We start from the raw sequence: 13,459 nt of genomic DNA on the forward strand, positions 1-13,459 counted from the left end.
TTTTGTATAATTGCCTTAAAGGACTGTATTACAAGACTGTTCCCAAATAGTTAGCATCCACCTCTGAAAGCAATCACCGCATGTATTGTTGCGTCTGCTCTATTTGAATAGCAAGTGATTTACTATGTGAAAATTATTATATTCAGTGGCTTCTCCTACTTTTCTTAGTGATATGTAGTGCCATTTTATCAGGAAGTGACGATTTTGTTCTCTTCGACTCATTGGATGGAAACAGTGCTTATTCACAAATGTTTTAAGCGATATTCCAGTTTTGCACACAAAATAAATTCGGAACTTTGGATGGAAACCTGGCTATTGTACTTTAAGTACCTTAAACATATGATTTAAGTGTCCATATTCTCTCTGAGGAATTATATGAATGATGCTAGTCTAATCAACTATAGATTTACTATAGTTGATTAGACTAGTATAGTCAATTTACAACTATAATCACCTTGTCATGCATAACTGTTAAACAACATACAAAGATTTATTTTTTACAGAAATTACACTCCAAATAAATACTTAACACATTTACACAATACAGACATTCTTTCGCTCAACTTCATTCATGTCCATTTGTTTTTGTTTAATTTAAAATAAAATAATTATTTGGGCCTTTCACGCCTTAGTGTCCATAATGACATGACCCTGTGCGTCTTTCAACCGCACACGTCCCGTTGGGTATTGTGTCTCTTGCCGTCCATCTGAGTAAACAGTTTTAACCGTACCATCTGGATACTCCCGTCTTTTGAAATCTGCAGTGTGGATCTCTCGCTGACCTGTGTTAAACTGGATAACCTTGCTGCCATCCCTGACAGCAGAATAAAAATGGTTATTTTAATATGTTAGGTAACTAACTTTTACTATAACACATTGAGGAGGAGGAGGGCTACAAGTTGTACTTACGGATTCAGCTGGATAATTGTTCCATCTGTAAGTACACTTTCCTCTCTCCCATCAGGATAAAGAGTCTTGACTGTTTGATCAGGGAAAGTGATTTCCTTACGACCATCGGGGAAATGTTTTTCTGGAAAAGATGAAGACTTAACATTTAGACTTAACTTAAAATGATAGTTCACCCAAAAATTAAAATTACCTCATGATTTACTCACCCTCAAGCCATCCTAGGTGTATGACTTTCTTCTTTCAGACCAATACAATCTTTCAAGCTTTATAATAGCAGTAAATGGGTGTTGAGATTTAAAGCCCAAAAAAACTGCATCCATACAGCATAAAAAGTACTCCACACAGCTCCAGGGGGGTTAGTAAAGGCCTTCTTAAATGTAGCAATGTGTTTGTGTTAAAAAAAAATATTTAAAACTTTCAAAACCATAATCTCGAGCTTCTGCTAACCTTCACGAGAGTGTTGTTTCACCAAAGACATAGGCATAATGTAATCTTCGGTGTGAAGTGAGGAAAATGGAAGCACAGAGAAGAGAGCAAAACAAAACACCGGTCACGAATTAGATATACTAAATGAGGATTCGTAAAGAAAAATGTCAGAGGATTTCAGTATAAGCCAAGAGGAGACTGGTGTTCTTTTGTTGTAAACAAAACTCTCCCTTGAGACTAGCATATTCTCACCAGAGCTTAAGCTACGTCTGTCAACCACTATAACGCCACTCTCGTGAATACGTACAGCAGTTAGTGGAAGCTAGAGATTATAGTTTATAAAGTTTTAAATAAAGATTTTTATTTTTTTTTTAAATACAAAAGGCATCAATTTGCTTTAGAAGGCCTTTATTAACCCATCAGAGCCGTGTGGAGTACTTTTTATGATAGATGGATGCACTTTATTGGGCTTCAAAATCTCAGAAGCCATTCACTGCCATTTCTGAAAGAAGAAAGTCATAGGGATGGCTTGGATGGCTTGAGGGTGAGTAAATCATGTGGCAATTTTCATTTTTGTGAGAAATGTCCCACTAAAAACATTTTAAAAGGAATTCAGCCCCACCTGTTTGACTGTTAGGAAACTGAAGCACTTCCATCCCATCTGGATAGGTAATGTGTGTGGTCTGAGCTTCTGCATAGTAATAAATCTTAAAAAAAATAAAAATTAATTAATTCTTATTTTCAGTTGCAAGTTCAAAGACAAACCCTCTCTATACTAAAAACCTTAGCACAATTTAAACATTTCAGCATCTAAAACAGAGCAACGTGTTTTAACATAAATAACCGATTCATTACACTGGATGCAATGGATCAGTGCAAATGCCATAGGAATACATTCATAATTTCAGAGTCTATTCCTCACCACTCTTTGATCAGGCATTGTATGTTTCACATCTCCATTGAAAAACATGACTTTGACTGTCTGACCATCAGCTGAAAGCTCCTTCCTCGTGCCATTTGGAAAAACAACAAGTCGACCTCCATCGGGAAGCACCTTCTCAATCTGAAACATGCATAAATATTTGACTCAGACCCCAAATTAGACCTTTGTAATGTAACTATAATTTCCTTAATGGAAGGGGGTTTCTGCAACTGTTTTGAAATGGCATTCCCCTCAGTGTCAATCTGGAATTTGTTGAAACTGTGAGCAAAAGATAACCTTGTCTGACTGCGTAATCTCTTCCTGTTCCTTCTCTGATTGTTCAGTGGCACAGAGAGAGTTAATCAGTGGAGCATCATGGATCCTCTCAGTCGTAGATAGTTCATCTGAACAAAGGGTTTCCACTGAACTTTGCTCATGTTTGAAGCTGATGCTCTCTTTCATTTGTTCAGGAAAAAAAGCTGTAGGGAATTATTTAAAAGTCATGCTACATGGCAATCACAATAAAAGAGTACAGACACATAAAAGACATTTTTATGGTTAGAACCACAAAAAATATGCACTGGTGATCTTGATAATAATACTTAAGATAATACCTGAGTTTGTGAGAGGGGTCTGTGTCTCTGGACTTCCCTTTCTGCTGCTGTTTTTTGAACTCTGAGAGGGACTCTAAACACATAAAAACATAGTAAGTGTAAAATATTACACAAATGTTTATAGGAATGCTTGTAAATTATTTGAATAACCATTTCTTTGGAAAAAGAGTTTGTTTACTAGTATTGTCATGATATTTTTACTTTGATATGATAACGGACTAAAATAATCAATACTACTACTACTACTGAACCAATACTTTGAACAAGAAAAGTAATTGAATAATAGATGATCCAAATGGAGACCATAGTTATTTTATCTATTAAAATAAAGCATTTCATCCCCCCTTTGAAAAAATAAAAATAAAATAATAATAATCACATACAGGATTATGGTGAACAACTACCGAGCCTGCAGGTATTTAGAGATGTTTGCTATATTGGTAAGTTAGCTTAAAGGATAAAGCCAAATGTTATTTCATGATATAGTCATTTTATTTTTTTTACAACAATTTATATCGTGATAGTCATTTTTTGTTATTTTATCTTTGTCATTAATAAGAACATAGATGCAAGTAACAAACTAAAGGACAAAGACACAAATGAAATAAAGAGGACCCTATGAAATCTGTTTTGTTTTTTCCTTAAATTCCATTTAAATTTTTCTAGACTATTTTAATGATTACATTTAAAAAATATTTATTAAAAAGCGTGTCTAATTAATTGAAACCATGCAGAATTTTATCGCAATTTATTAAAAGTTTAACAAAAATTATGTTTTAAGGCCCTATATGAAATATGTTTTATTTTTCTCAAATACAGTTGTGAATCTCTGTTTTCCATTAATTTTCTGGATTCTATTTTAATCATTTCATAAACTTTTAAATAATCAAAAGCATGTCTAATGAATTTATAAAGGATAATTAGATTTCATAAAGAATTAATTTATTATAGGCTATTTATTTCTCTCTTTTTTTGTGTCAGAAATACTGTGTTGTATTTGCAATTTTCTGGTAAATAAATTTTTAGCCGGCAGAGGCAGAAAACACCACGAGCATCATGAAAATGTGTAGTAAACAAAACTGCGCGTCTGCACCATTCACTAACACAGACACGCAGAAATACAGTTCTTATTAAAATGCATTCTTAAAGTACCGGTACTAGTACAATGTGGAATCGTACCGTTTAGTATCGCAATACTTTTTAAGTACTGGTATATCGTTCAACACTAATGCTTACCAGTTGATTGAAATTAAGTGTTTATATATGTAAGAGAACTTACGCTGGAATCTGTACGTTTGGATCCAGTACTAGTTCTAGTGTTAGATGCAGAGAGTCTTCCTTTTTCCTTCTCTTTCTCAGCACTCTTCCACGCAGTGAGGCGCAGTTTCTCCAGTGTCCGCACTTGGTCTCTGAGGGATGCGTTCTCTGCGCTCAGAGTCTCTACCTGCTGTCGGAGACGGCTCTGCGTGTTGCTCCAACGAGCCTCCCGTTTGCGTAAATCCTCCTGCAGCACATTCAACTGCTGCTTTAGTGCCTGATAAAGACATAAGCAGATTTAAACACATAAAACAACTAATTATAAGCACAACTGAGGTCCAAATGATACTTTTCCAATCTACAATAATAAATCTGGACCTGGATTTCATCTCGTTCTTGTTTGTCAGGTCTTGCTCTAACAGTTGCTGCATGTTTTTCAAAAAGCTTCCTTTCGCGCTGCAGTTTCTTATGTTCCTCCTTTTTAAACTCCTCCCACTTTGCAATTTCCTCTGTCCGTTTCTTTTCAAATTCAGCCCTTTCTTTTCTGTATAGGAAAAATGTTATTTTTCAGATAATATGTTTTTGGCATGACCATACATTCATATTGCCAAGGCATTTGCAGTTTAGCTGTGAACAACAATAAAATGTACCAAAATATACAGAGTATTTGAACAAGAAAGATAAGGGACTATACTTGAGATTATCTCTTGTGTCCTGGTTCTCCTGCTTTAGTTTGGCCAGTGCTGCATTCTCAGATTTGAACCTTTCAATCTCTGTTTCCAGCTGTACCAAACGCTCACGAAGTAGTCTTGATTGAGCTGAAAATAATTGAGTTGAGTTTCAGGATTTAGTAGGATCATGCAAGCACTGCATGTAACTAGTGCATTACGTCATATGTACTATGAGCAGTTTAAAAGTTTGGGGTCAATAAGGATTTTTTTTAAACCCAATCAATACTTTTATTTAGAAAGGATGCATTAAATTGAGTAAAATAATAAAGAAAGAATAAGTGCTACTCTTCTTAACCTAAATGTATCATTCTATTTATTATTATCAAACTGTTTTTAACATAGATAATAAGAAATGTTTCTTAACAGCCAATCAGCATATTAGAATGAAGAGGATCATGTGGCAAAAGACTGGAAATGGCAGCTTTGCCACCATAGGAACAAATTAACCACAGTGACAGAGCTTACCTAATGTATTAAAATATAAAAAGTTATTTTAAATTGTAATAATATTTTACAGTATTACTATTTTTTTCACTGTATTTTAATTAATTAATGCATTCTTGATGCACAAAAGAGGCTTAAACATTTAAAGATCTTTCCGACCCCAAACTTTACAACAATGTGTACGATGATTTTTATTTACTTTGTCTAGAAAGCTTCATAACACTATAATTAATTTTTATTTCTATAGTGCTTTATACAATACTGACTTGTCAAAGCAGCTTCACTGAGATAAACAGGAAAATAGAGGATGCAGACAATCACACTTGCTGATAATTGTATTTCAGTTACAACTAATAACTGATAAACGGCTGATATTAAAATTCTATACTATTTTAACTAAATAAATAAAATCAAACACTAAAAACAACAGTTTTAAATTCAACAAATGAACAATAGCCAATATTGTACCGGTAAATCATGCATCCCTAACAAAAAAAGTCAGTTTTTTAAAGAAGTCTCTTCTGCTCACCAAGACTGCATTTATTTGATCCAAAATACAGCAAAAGCAGTAATATTCTGAATTTAAAATACTATTTAAAATAACTACTTTCTTTTTGAATATATTTTAAAATCTAATTTATTCCTGTGATCAAAGCTAATTTTTCAGCATCATTACTCCAGTCTTCAGTGATCCTTCAGAAATCATTCTAATATGAAATTGTAGAAATTAATATTTTTATTTAGCCAGGATGCTTTAAATTGTAAATTGATCAAACATGATAAAGACATTTATAATGTTTAAAAAGATTTCTATTTCAAATAAATACTGTTCTTCTGAACTTTCTATTCATCAAAGAAACCCGAAAAAGAAAAATTCTACTCCGCTGTTTTCAACATAATAATAATAATAATAATAATAATAATAATAATAATAAATGTTTTTGAGGAGTGCATCAGAATATTACAATGATTTCTGAAGGATCATGTGACTGGAGTAATGATGATAAAAAAAAAAACAGTTTTGAAATCACAGGAATAAATTACATTTTAAAATATATTTAAATAGAAAACAGTTATTTTAAACAGAAAAATATTTCAAAATTGTACTTTTTGCTGTATTTTGGATCAAATAAATGCAGGCTCTGTGAGCAGAAGGGAATACTTTAAAACACATTAAAAATCTTACTGTTCTGTAACCTGACTGCTAGTGTAGATTTGAAAAACATTTCAGTATGAAAATAAGCATGTTGCATAGCTGTATGCAAAACATCAAAACTGCTACCATTACCTGCTCCTTCTTCACTGGGCACGTTCTGTGGTTCCTGCACTTGCACCACTGTTACCGGAGGAGAAGGTTTAGGCTTTAGTGCTGGAAACAGCTTTGATACCAACTGGCATGTCGGTGGGGCTTCTTTCCGATTTCCAGCTGCATGTGGACTGCCACCTGCTGGTTTCATCCCCTTAGAGAAGGCAACCTTCCTTTTCAGAGCCCTCTCTGAAGGGGATTCCTCTGCAGGACAGCAGGACTCCTCCTCAGGTTCATTCCAGGTATCATCATCATCAAACTCTAACTGGGCTCTTGATTCTATGAGAGTAGAGTCTCCATTGTTACTCAAACTCCTCTCATCATCCTCTGGACTGCTGGCACCGTCCCTGTCTTGATAGGTGTGTTTATCGTAAGGCAGAGTGGTAGGCATTTGAAAGCAGTGGGTTATGGGTGGATTGGACATGTTGTCATCCAACGTTTCATCAGTTTCCTCTTCTGAGAACCCTCTCTGACCTTTTGGTCCTATGCTAATGACATCTCTCTGTACCGCAGTAGAAGGAACTGGTGCACTTGGACCCAACATGGGTTCAGGAGTTACTGCAGGACCTTGTCCACGGCTAGGTAGTGCAGATTGACTGGTCGATTTGATGGGTGTGGAAGAGAGACGTCTGCGGTCTCTCTGAAGCAGGGTGGTGATGAAAGACGAGTTGCTGGAGAAGGATATTTCATCCGCTGCTCGTTCCAGTAACTCAAACTCTCCGAGTTCAGCACACTCAAGCCGGTGATCTTGTTCCCAGCGCTCCCTCCGCTCTGTGAACCACACCTCAAATGAGTTTTCTGCAACACGTGCGTTATCCTCCACACCACTACATGCTCCATTCTTGTTGCTGTTTGTTGAGGTGACACTGCTGATCTTCTGCTTGGACGAGGGATCAGGTTTTTGCTGGAATTGAGGGATGGGGCTCATATTCTCATTTTGGTGTCTAACAAGAACACAAGGTTGAACCGTCATCTTGGTGACTGGCGGTGTGGTTTTATTCTGAGGAATGTTGTCTTTGTTGAGCACAGCAGTCTTACGCTGGATCACAGGATGTGTTGATTTTGAGCTATCGGTTTTGTTTTTGACAGAGGTCATGTTGGACCTAATGTCCAAGTCTTGGGATGCTTTTGAATTTAGGCATGAGAAGTGCTTGGGGTTAGGTGGACTCTTTCTTTGTGGTGGCACAGCGGCTTTACCCCTGGTAAACCTGGCCAGACCTTCTCCTCGTTTAAGAAAGGGTCTCTTTACCTTCACCCCTTCAGCTGGAGCATTCTACATAAGTAAATATAAAAAAAAAAAGATGAGCCCAATCCAAGAAAATAAATGCTACAAAAATGCACTTAAAGGTGTAGTTCACCCAAAAATGTAAATTCTGTCATTTATTACTCACCCTCATGTCGACCCAAACCCATAAGTCCTTCATTCATTTTTGGAAAACAAAATTAAGATATTTTTGATGAAATCCGAGAGCTTCCTGACCCTGCGTAGACAGCAACACAACTGACACGTTCAAGACCCACGGTAGTAAAATTTAATTAAAATTTCAACAATTTTTTCTCTTCGGTGTCAATCTTTGATCTTTGATGCCTTTCACAACAGGACTGTGTGTGCATACGTGTGCATGACTGAATGCCATCCTCTGACTGAAAACAGGACACAGCACATCCAGGTTCGGGTCAGAAAGCTCTTGGATTTCATCAAAAACATCTTAATTTTTGTTTTGGAGATAAACAAAGGTCTTACAGGTTTGGAACGATATGTGGATGAGGAATTAATGACAGAATTTTCATTTTTGGGTGAACTACGCCTTTAATATTACACCTATAATCATTTGTTTTGGTCAAAAGTGCTTATAAAATATAGCAAAAACTCATAGATCTTGGTTGTTTTATACCTCAAAATCAACACTTGACAAGTTTTGATTGTATTTATTACCGATTCTCTTCAGTCTTTACCTGGACATGTCATTTTTAACATGAACAACATTAATTCATATGCCTGCTAAGGTTTGTACACTAGGTAAACTTGTGTTCTGTAACTGACCTTGCTCATCAGTTTCTGGTCTTCCATCTTGAGCTGCTCTTCCAGTATCTCCTCAAATGTTTTCCCACCAAACCCCGATTTGATAGGTCTAAAATCGACAAACACTTAACACTTTACCCAGACTGACACACTGCAGTTGTCCATTGCACTGTATTCAGTCTTACAGTTTTGAAGTTTACCTGTCCTGTGGCTCTTTTCTGTACATAGTTTGCTCTTCAATCGTGGACTGAAGTGATTCTTCATAATCACGATCACTGTCATCATGTTCACTGTTCAACTCCACCACACTTTGTTCCTGGTTCCACCCAGTGGTCTCTACAGCGGCATATGGAGAAAGCCGGTCAAATCTCAACTTGTCTTAATGGTTATCAACTATATGCAGACCCAAACTTATATATCGTTAAAGCTATGTATCTTTAATAAAATGCTTTAACATCATATACTAAATAAGAGCTCTTTGTGTACAGAAGCATGACATGTGGACCATAAATCACATACCTTCAATATTTTGTGGTTTTCCCAGAAATCTTTGAGGTTCATTTTGTAGTCTCAGCAGCTGTTCCTGCTGGTGGGCTTTTAGCTGCTCTTGCATGCGATGTTGCATTTGCTTCAGCTGGACAAATAAATTTTAAGTCAAAAGTTTACATACACCTTGCAGAATCTGCAAAATGTTAATTATTTTACCAAAATAAGACAGATCATACAAAATTTATGTTATTTTTATTTAGTACTGACCTAAATAAGATATTTCACATAAAAGATGTTTACATTAAGTCCACAAAATAATAGTTACATTTATAAAAATGTGACCGTTGAAACATTTACATACACTTGATTTTTAATCCTTTGTTGTTACCTGAACAGTTAAGCTTCCCACTGTTCTTCAAAAACATAGTTCAGGTCCAACAAATTCTTTGGTTTTTCAGCATTTGAACCCTTTCTAACAATGACTGTATGATTTTGAGATCCATCTTTTCACACTGAGGACAACTGAGGGACTCATATGCAACTATTACATAAGGTTCAAATGCTCACTGATGCTCCAGAAGGAAAAACCATGCATTAAGAGCCAGGGTTGTAAACTTTTGAACAGAACGAAGATGTGTATTTTTCTTATTTTGCCTAAATATCATATTTTTTCATGTAGTACTGCCCTTCAGAAGCTACAGAAGATACTTGCATGATTCCCAGAAGATAAAATAAGTTAAATTTACCCTGATAACCGGCTCTTAAGGCATCATGTTTCCTTCTGGAGCATCAGTGAGCGTTTGAACCTTTTGTAACAGTTGCATATGAGTCCCTCAGTTTTCTCTTGCGGACTACAGGTAAATGTCTTATATGTGAAATATCTTATTTAGGTCAGTACCAAATAAAAAATAACATGCATTTTGTATGATTTGGTAAAATTATTAACATTTTGCAGATTCCAGAAGGTGCATGTAAACTTTTCACTTCCACTATAAATAAAAGCTGATCAAAACTAAACATTAAACATTTGAATAACTGTTGCTTGAAATGCAACCTTAAAGAAACACATTCTTAATAAGAACCACAATATTTCCAATTAAACATCCTTATATCAGACATATTAGATGGAATTAACTCTGATTAAAATACCCAACAAGGAAATAACAGGCATATTACAAAAAACAAGATAAATGCAAAATTCATATTAACTGGGGAGCCCCACCCACCTGTTCAAGCTTAGCGATTAACGGGAGATCCCGTGTGTTTCTTAAGACATCTTGGATACTTTGCATCTCACTGTTTAAAGATGCATCAAACAGCTCAGTGTCCCGAAGCGTCTTGCCACCTCCACCCGGACTGCACACGTCCACACTGGCACAGCTGCTGCTCCGGGAGAGGGGCAGTGGGGCAAACTGACAGCTAAAAGAGTCATCTGGATCCTGAACCACCAGACTGCCGCTGCTCCGGACGGACCCGGAACCGGCTTCTCCCGGGGACCCGTGTAATATCACCCCAGCACGGGAGCTGTCCGGCATCCACTGGGAAAGGAAATGAAGCTGCCCTTGCTGGAGTCCAGCAGGAGATGAAATCATGATGATGTTGACCTGGCTCAAACCCTAAAAAGCAGAGTTTACAAATGAATGTTAAAACGGCTGGTCAAGTTAACTCCATTGTGTGGAGTTATTCAGACAGAAAGGAGAGAGATAGGAGATTAGAGCACTTTATTGCTGTATGTAGAGGGGCCGTAAACCGTTCCACCAGAGATTTCGCAGTGCACTATTCTCAGTTTAATAAACCAGTCAGGAAAAGGTTTCATTCTGAGAATATTTGAATGTAAGAAATTTGCTTTGTTCTAGAATAAGCTTACCGGTTACCACCTTCCTCATGTCCATCTCTATATATCATATGACCAGCAAAAGAAAGGGCCCATAATTATGTGCAGTTAAATGGGCGACACATCTTACTGCATTCATTTTCACTTTTATTATAATGTTAATTTTAACATTCACTACAACAAGCACGTTATCATTAGGAATACTTTAAAGTAAGTTTTATGTATAAGTGTATGTATAAATAAACATTAAAGTTGCCCTCCAAGTCTAGCTGGACCTAAAATCTTTTGCCAAAAGCATCAAGTTGATTCGAGGTCATTTAACTGTACAGAACAATTGCTAGAGATGGACTATTACTGCATTAAAATTAAATTTCCTAGCATCTTACGTTAATCCGATTTTGTAATAAATTAAGCACGATTCCCGATAAACAACACACTCAGGCAAACAATTTCTGCCTGTTAGTACCTCTGAAGCAGCTGCAAATGACATTAAGGAAACCACCAAATAAGAATAAACTCAAAATTACACACTAACGTTAGCTGGGCCTATAAATCTAACTTAGTATACAGCCAGAGACGAACACAATCCTGTCTAGGTAGGCAGCAGTTTTAACACCGTAAATCGGTAGTTATTTAACAGTATTTTAAGACTCAACAACCTTGTCAGCGTTTTATATAATGTCAGATTTCGATGCAAAATCATTTTTTAAAACCGGAGGTGTTAGGTGTAGCCCTGTGAATGAATATGCCATACCTTGGTTTGGGTTGCCGACTCGGGTATTTAAATATTTCAGCAGTTGACGTCTGAACTTTGGTAAGTTTCGAACGATACCGCCATAACAAAGCATAGCCCGCGAGACTGACGAATGGAAACGACAGCACCGGTGCATGATGGGAGTTGTAGTCAGAAAACTTGTCTATGCTCCTCCCCTCCGTCGCGTTTACCAAGAAGGACTGATTTACGAATCCCAGAGCTGTGGTGAAGGCTTTAATATTATTATTAATGAGCTTTGAAACAAAGCAAAGACAGGAATGATTAATATTCATAATACATATACATGAGGCAAACGGATTAAGATGAATATTTATGAGCTATGCCTGCAATATGTAAACACCATGCCGCATTTACTCAGTTCTAAACAAGCGAAACAAAACCCAAAGTATTGAACTTAATTGTGTAATAGACGATAAATTCATCCACAGAGTTACACTGAAGAATGCTTTGCTCATGACCACATAGCAACGAGCATAAAACTCCTCAGCATGGCAACAAACCAGGTGGACAGGTGAGAACCACAAGCATTTCTCTCAGAAAATATAAAAAAACGTTATATTATACAGATTAGGTTCATGAGGAAAGTTCACTTATAGAACCTACATCATATATAGGATTTACTGTATATACTGACAAATTATATCAGTTTAGAAAATATATACGCTACCAGTCAAAAGTTTTTGAAAAGTAAGATTTTTGTTTTTTAAAGAAGTCTCTTTTGCTCAGCAAGCCTAAATTTATTTGACCCAAAATACAGCAAAAGCAAAATATTATATTGGGAAATATTATTTAAATTAAATTACTATTTAAAATAATGGTTTAAAATGTAAATTATTCCTGTGATCAAAGTTAAATGTTTAGCAACATTACTCCAGTTTTCAGTGTCACATGATCTTTCAGAAATCATTCTAATATCGCTTTGTATATTGTTGTTTAATAATCATGTTAATATGTTGATTTGTTATTCAAGAAGCACTTTTTAATATTTAAAAAAAACTGTCCATTACATGTTTTTACATCCAAAGATCAGCATTTATCTGAAATAAAAAGTTTTTGTAACATTATACACTATACCATTCAAAAGCTTGGAGTCACTACTATAATTTTTGTTTTGTTTTGTTTTCATTTTTTGGGGGGAAAGAAATTATAGAAATTTGTACTTTTATTTAGCAAGGTTTCTTTAAATTGATCAAAAGTGATGATCAATACATTTATAATGTAACAAAAGATTTCTATTTCAAATGCTGTTCTTATGAACTTTCTATTCATCAAAAAAAAAAAAACTGAAAAAAACTGAAAAAAAAAACTACTAAATTCTGCTGCTGTTTTCAGCATAATAATAATAATAGATGTTTTTGAGCAGCAAATCAGAATATTAGAGTGGTTTCTGAAGGACCATGTTACTGGAGTAATGTGCTAAAAAATCAGCTTTGAAATCACAGGAATAAATTACATTTTAAAATATATTTAAATAGAAAACAGTTATTTTAAATAGTAAAAATATTTTAAAAATGTACAGTTTCTGCTGTACTTTGGATTAAATAAATGCAGGCTTGGTGAGCAGAAGAGACTTCTTTAAAAAAACATTAACAATCTTACTGTTCAAAAACTTTTGACTGGTAGTGTATATCAACTCACAAGAAGAATAATACATCATTACACCATTTATTAATCTTTGTTGATGTTAGTTAATAAAAATACAGTTGTTCATTGTTAGATCATGCTGTTG

The 13,459-nt window shown here is 35.4% G+C and overlaps 1 protein-coding gene across 1 annotated transcript; it reads right to left on the reverse strand.

Annotated features, from left to right (window-relative positions):
• Positions 1-517: 517 nt before the first annotated feature.
• cenpj (centromere protein J) lies at positions 518-11,867 on the reverse strand. Its single transcript, XM_051118484.1, has 15 exons — positions 11,710-11,867; positions 10,348-10,737; positions 9,152-9,266; positions 8,833-8,968; positions 8,654-8,741; positions 6,592-7,882; positions 4,823-4,946; positions 4,507-4,672; positions 4,151-4,405; positions 2,872-2,944; positions 2,555-2,736; positions 2,258-2,398; positions 1,958-2,042; positions 910-1,030; positions 518-814 (listed from the first exon to the last, which is right to left on the reverse strand). The coding sequence occupies exons 2-15, from the start codon at positions 10,711-10,713 to the stop codon at positions 622-624; spliced, it is 3,336 nt and encodes a 1,111-aa protein (XP_050974441.1). The 5' UTR covers positions 10,714-10,737; positions 11,710-11,867; the 3' UTR covers positions 518-621.
• Positions 11,868-13,459: the final 1,592 nt, after the last annotated feature.

The sequence above is a fragment of the Labeo rohita genome, chromosome 9 (assembly GCF_022985175.1).
Source record: "Labeo rohita strain BAU-BD-2019 chromosome 9, IGBB_LRoh.1.0, whole genome shotgun sequence".
Taxonomy (NCBI): domain Eukaryota; kingdom Metazoa; phylum Chordata; class Actinopteri; order Cypriniformes; family Cyprinidae; genus Labeo; species Labeo rohita.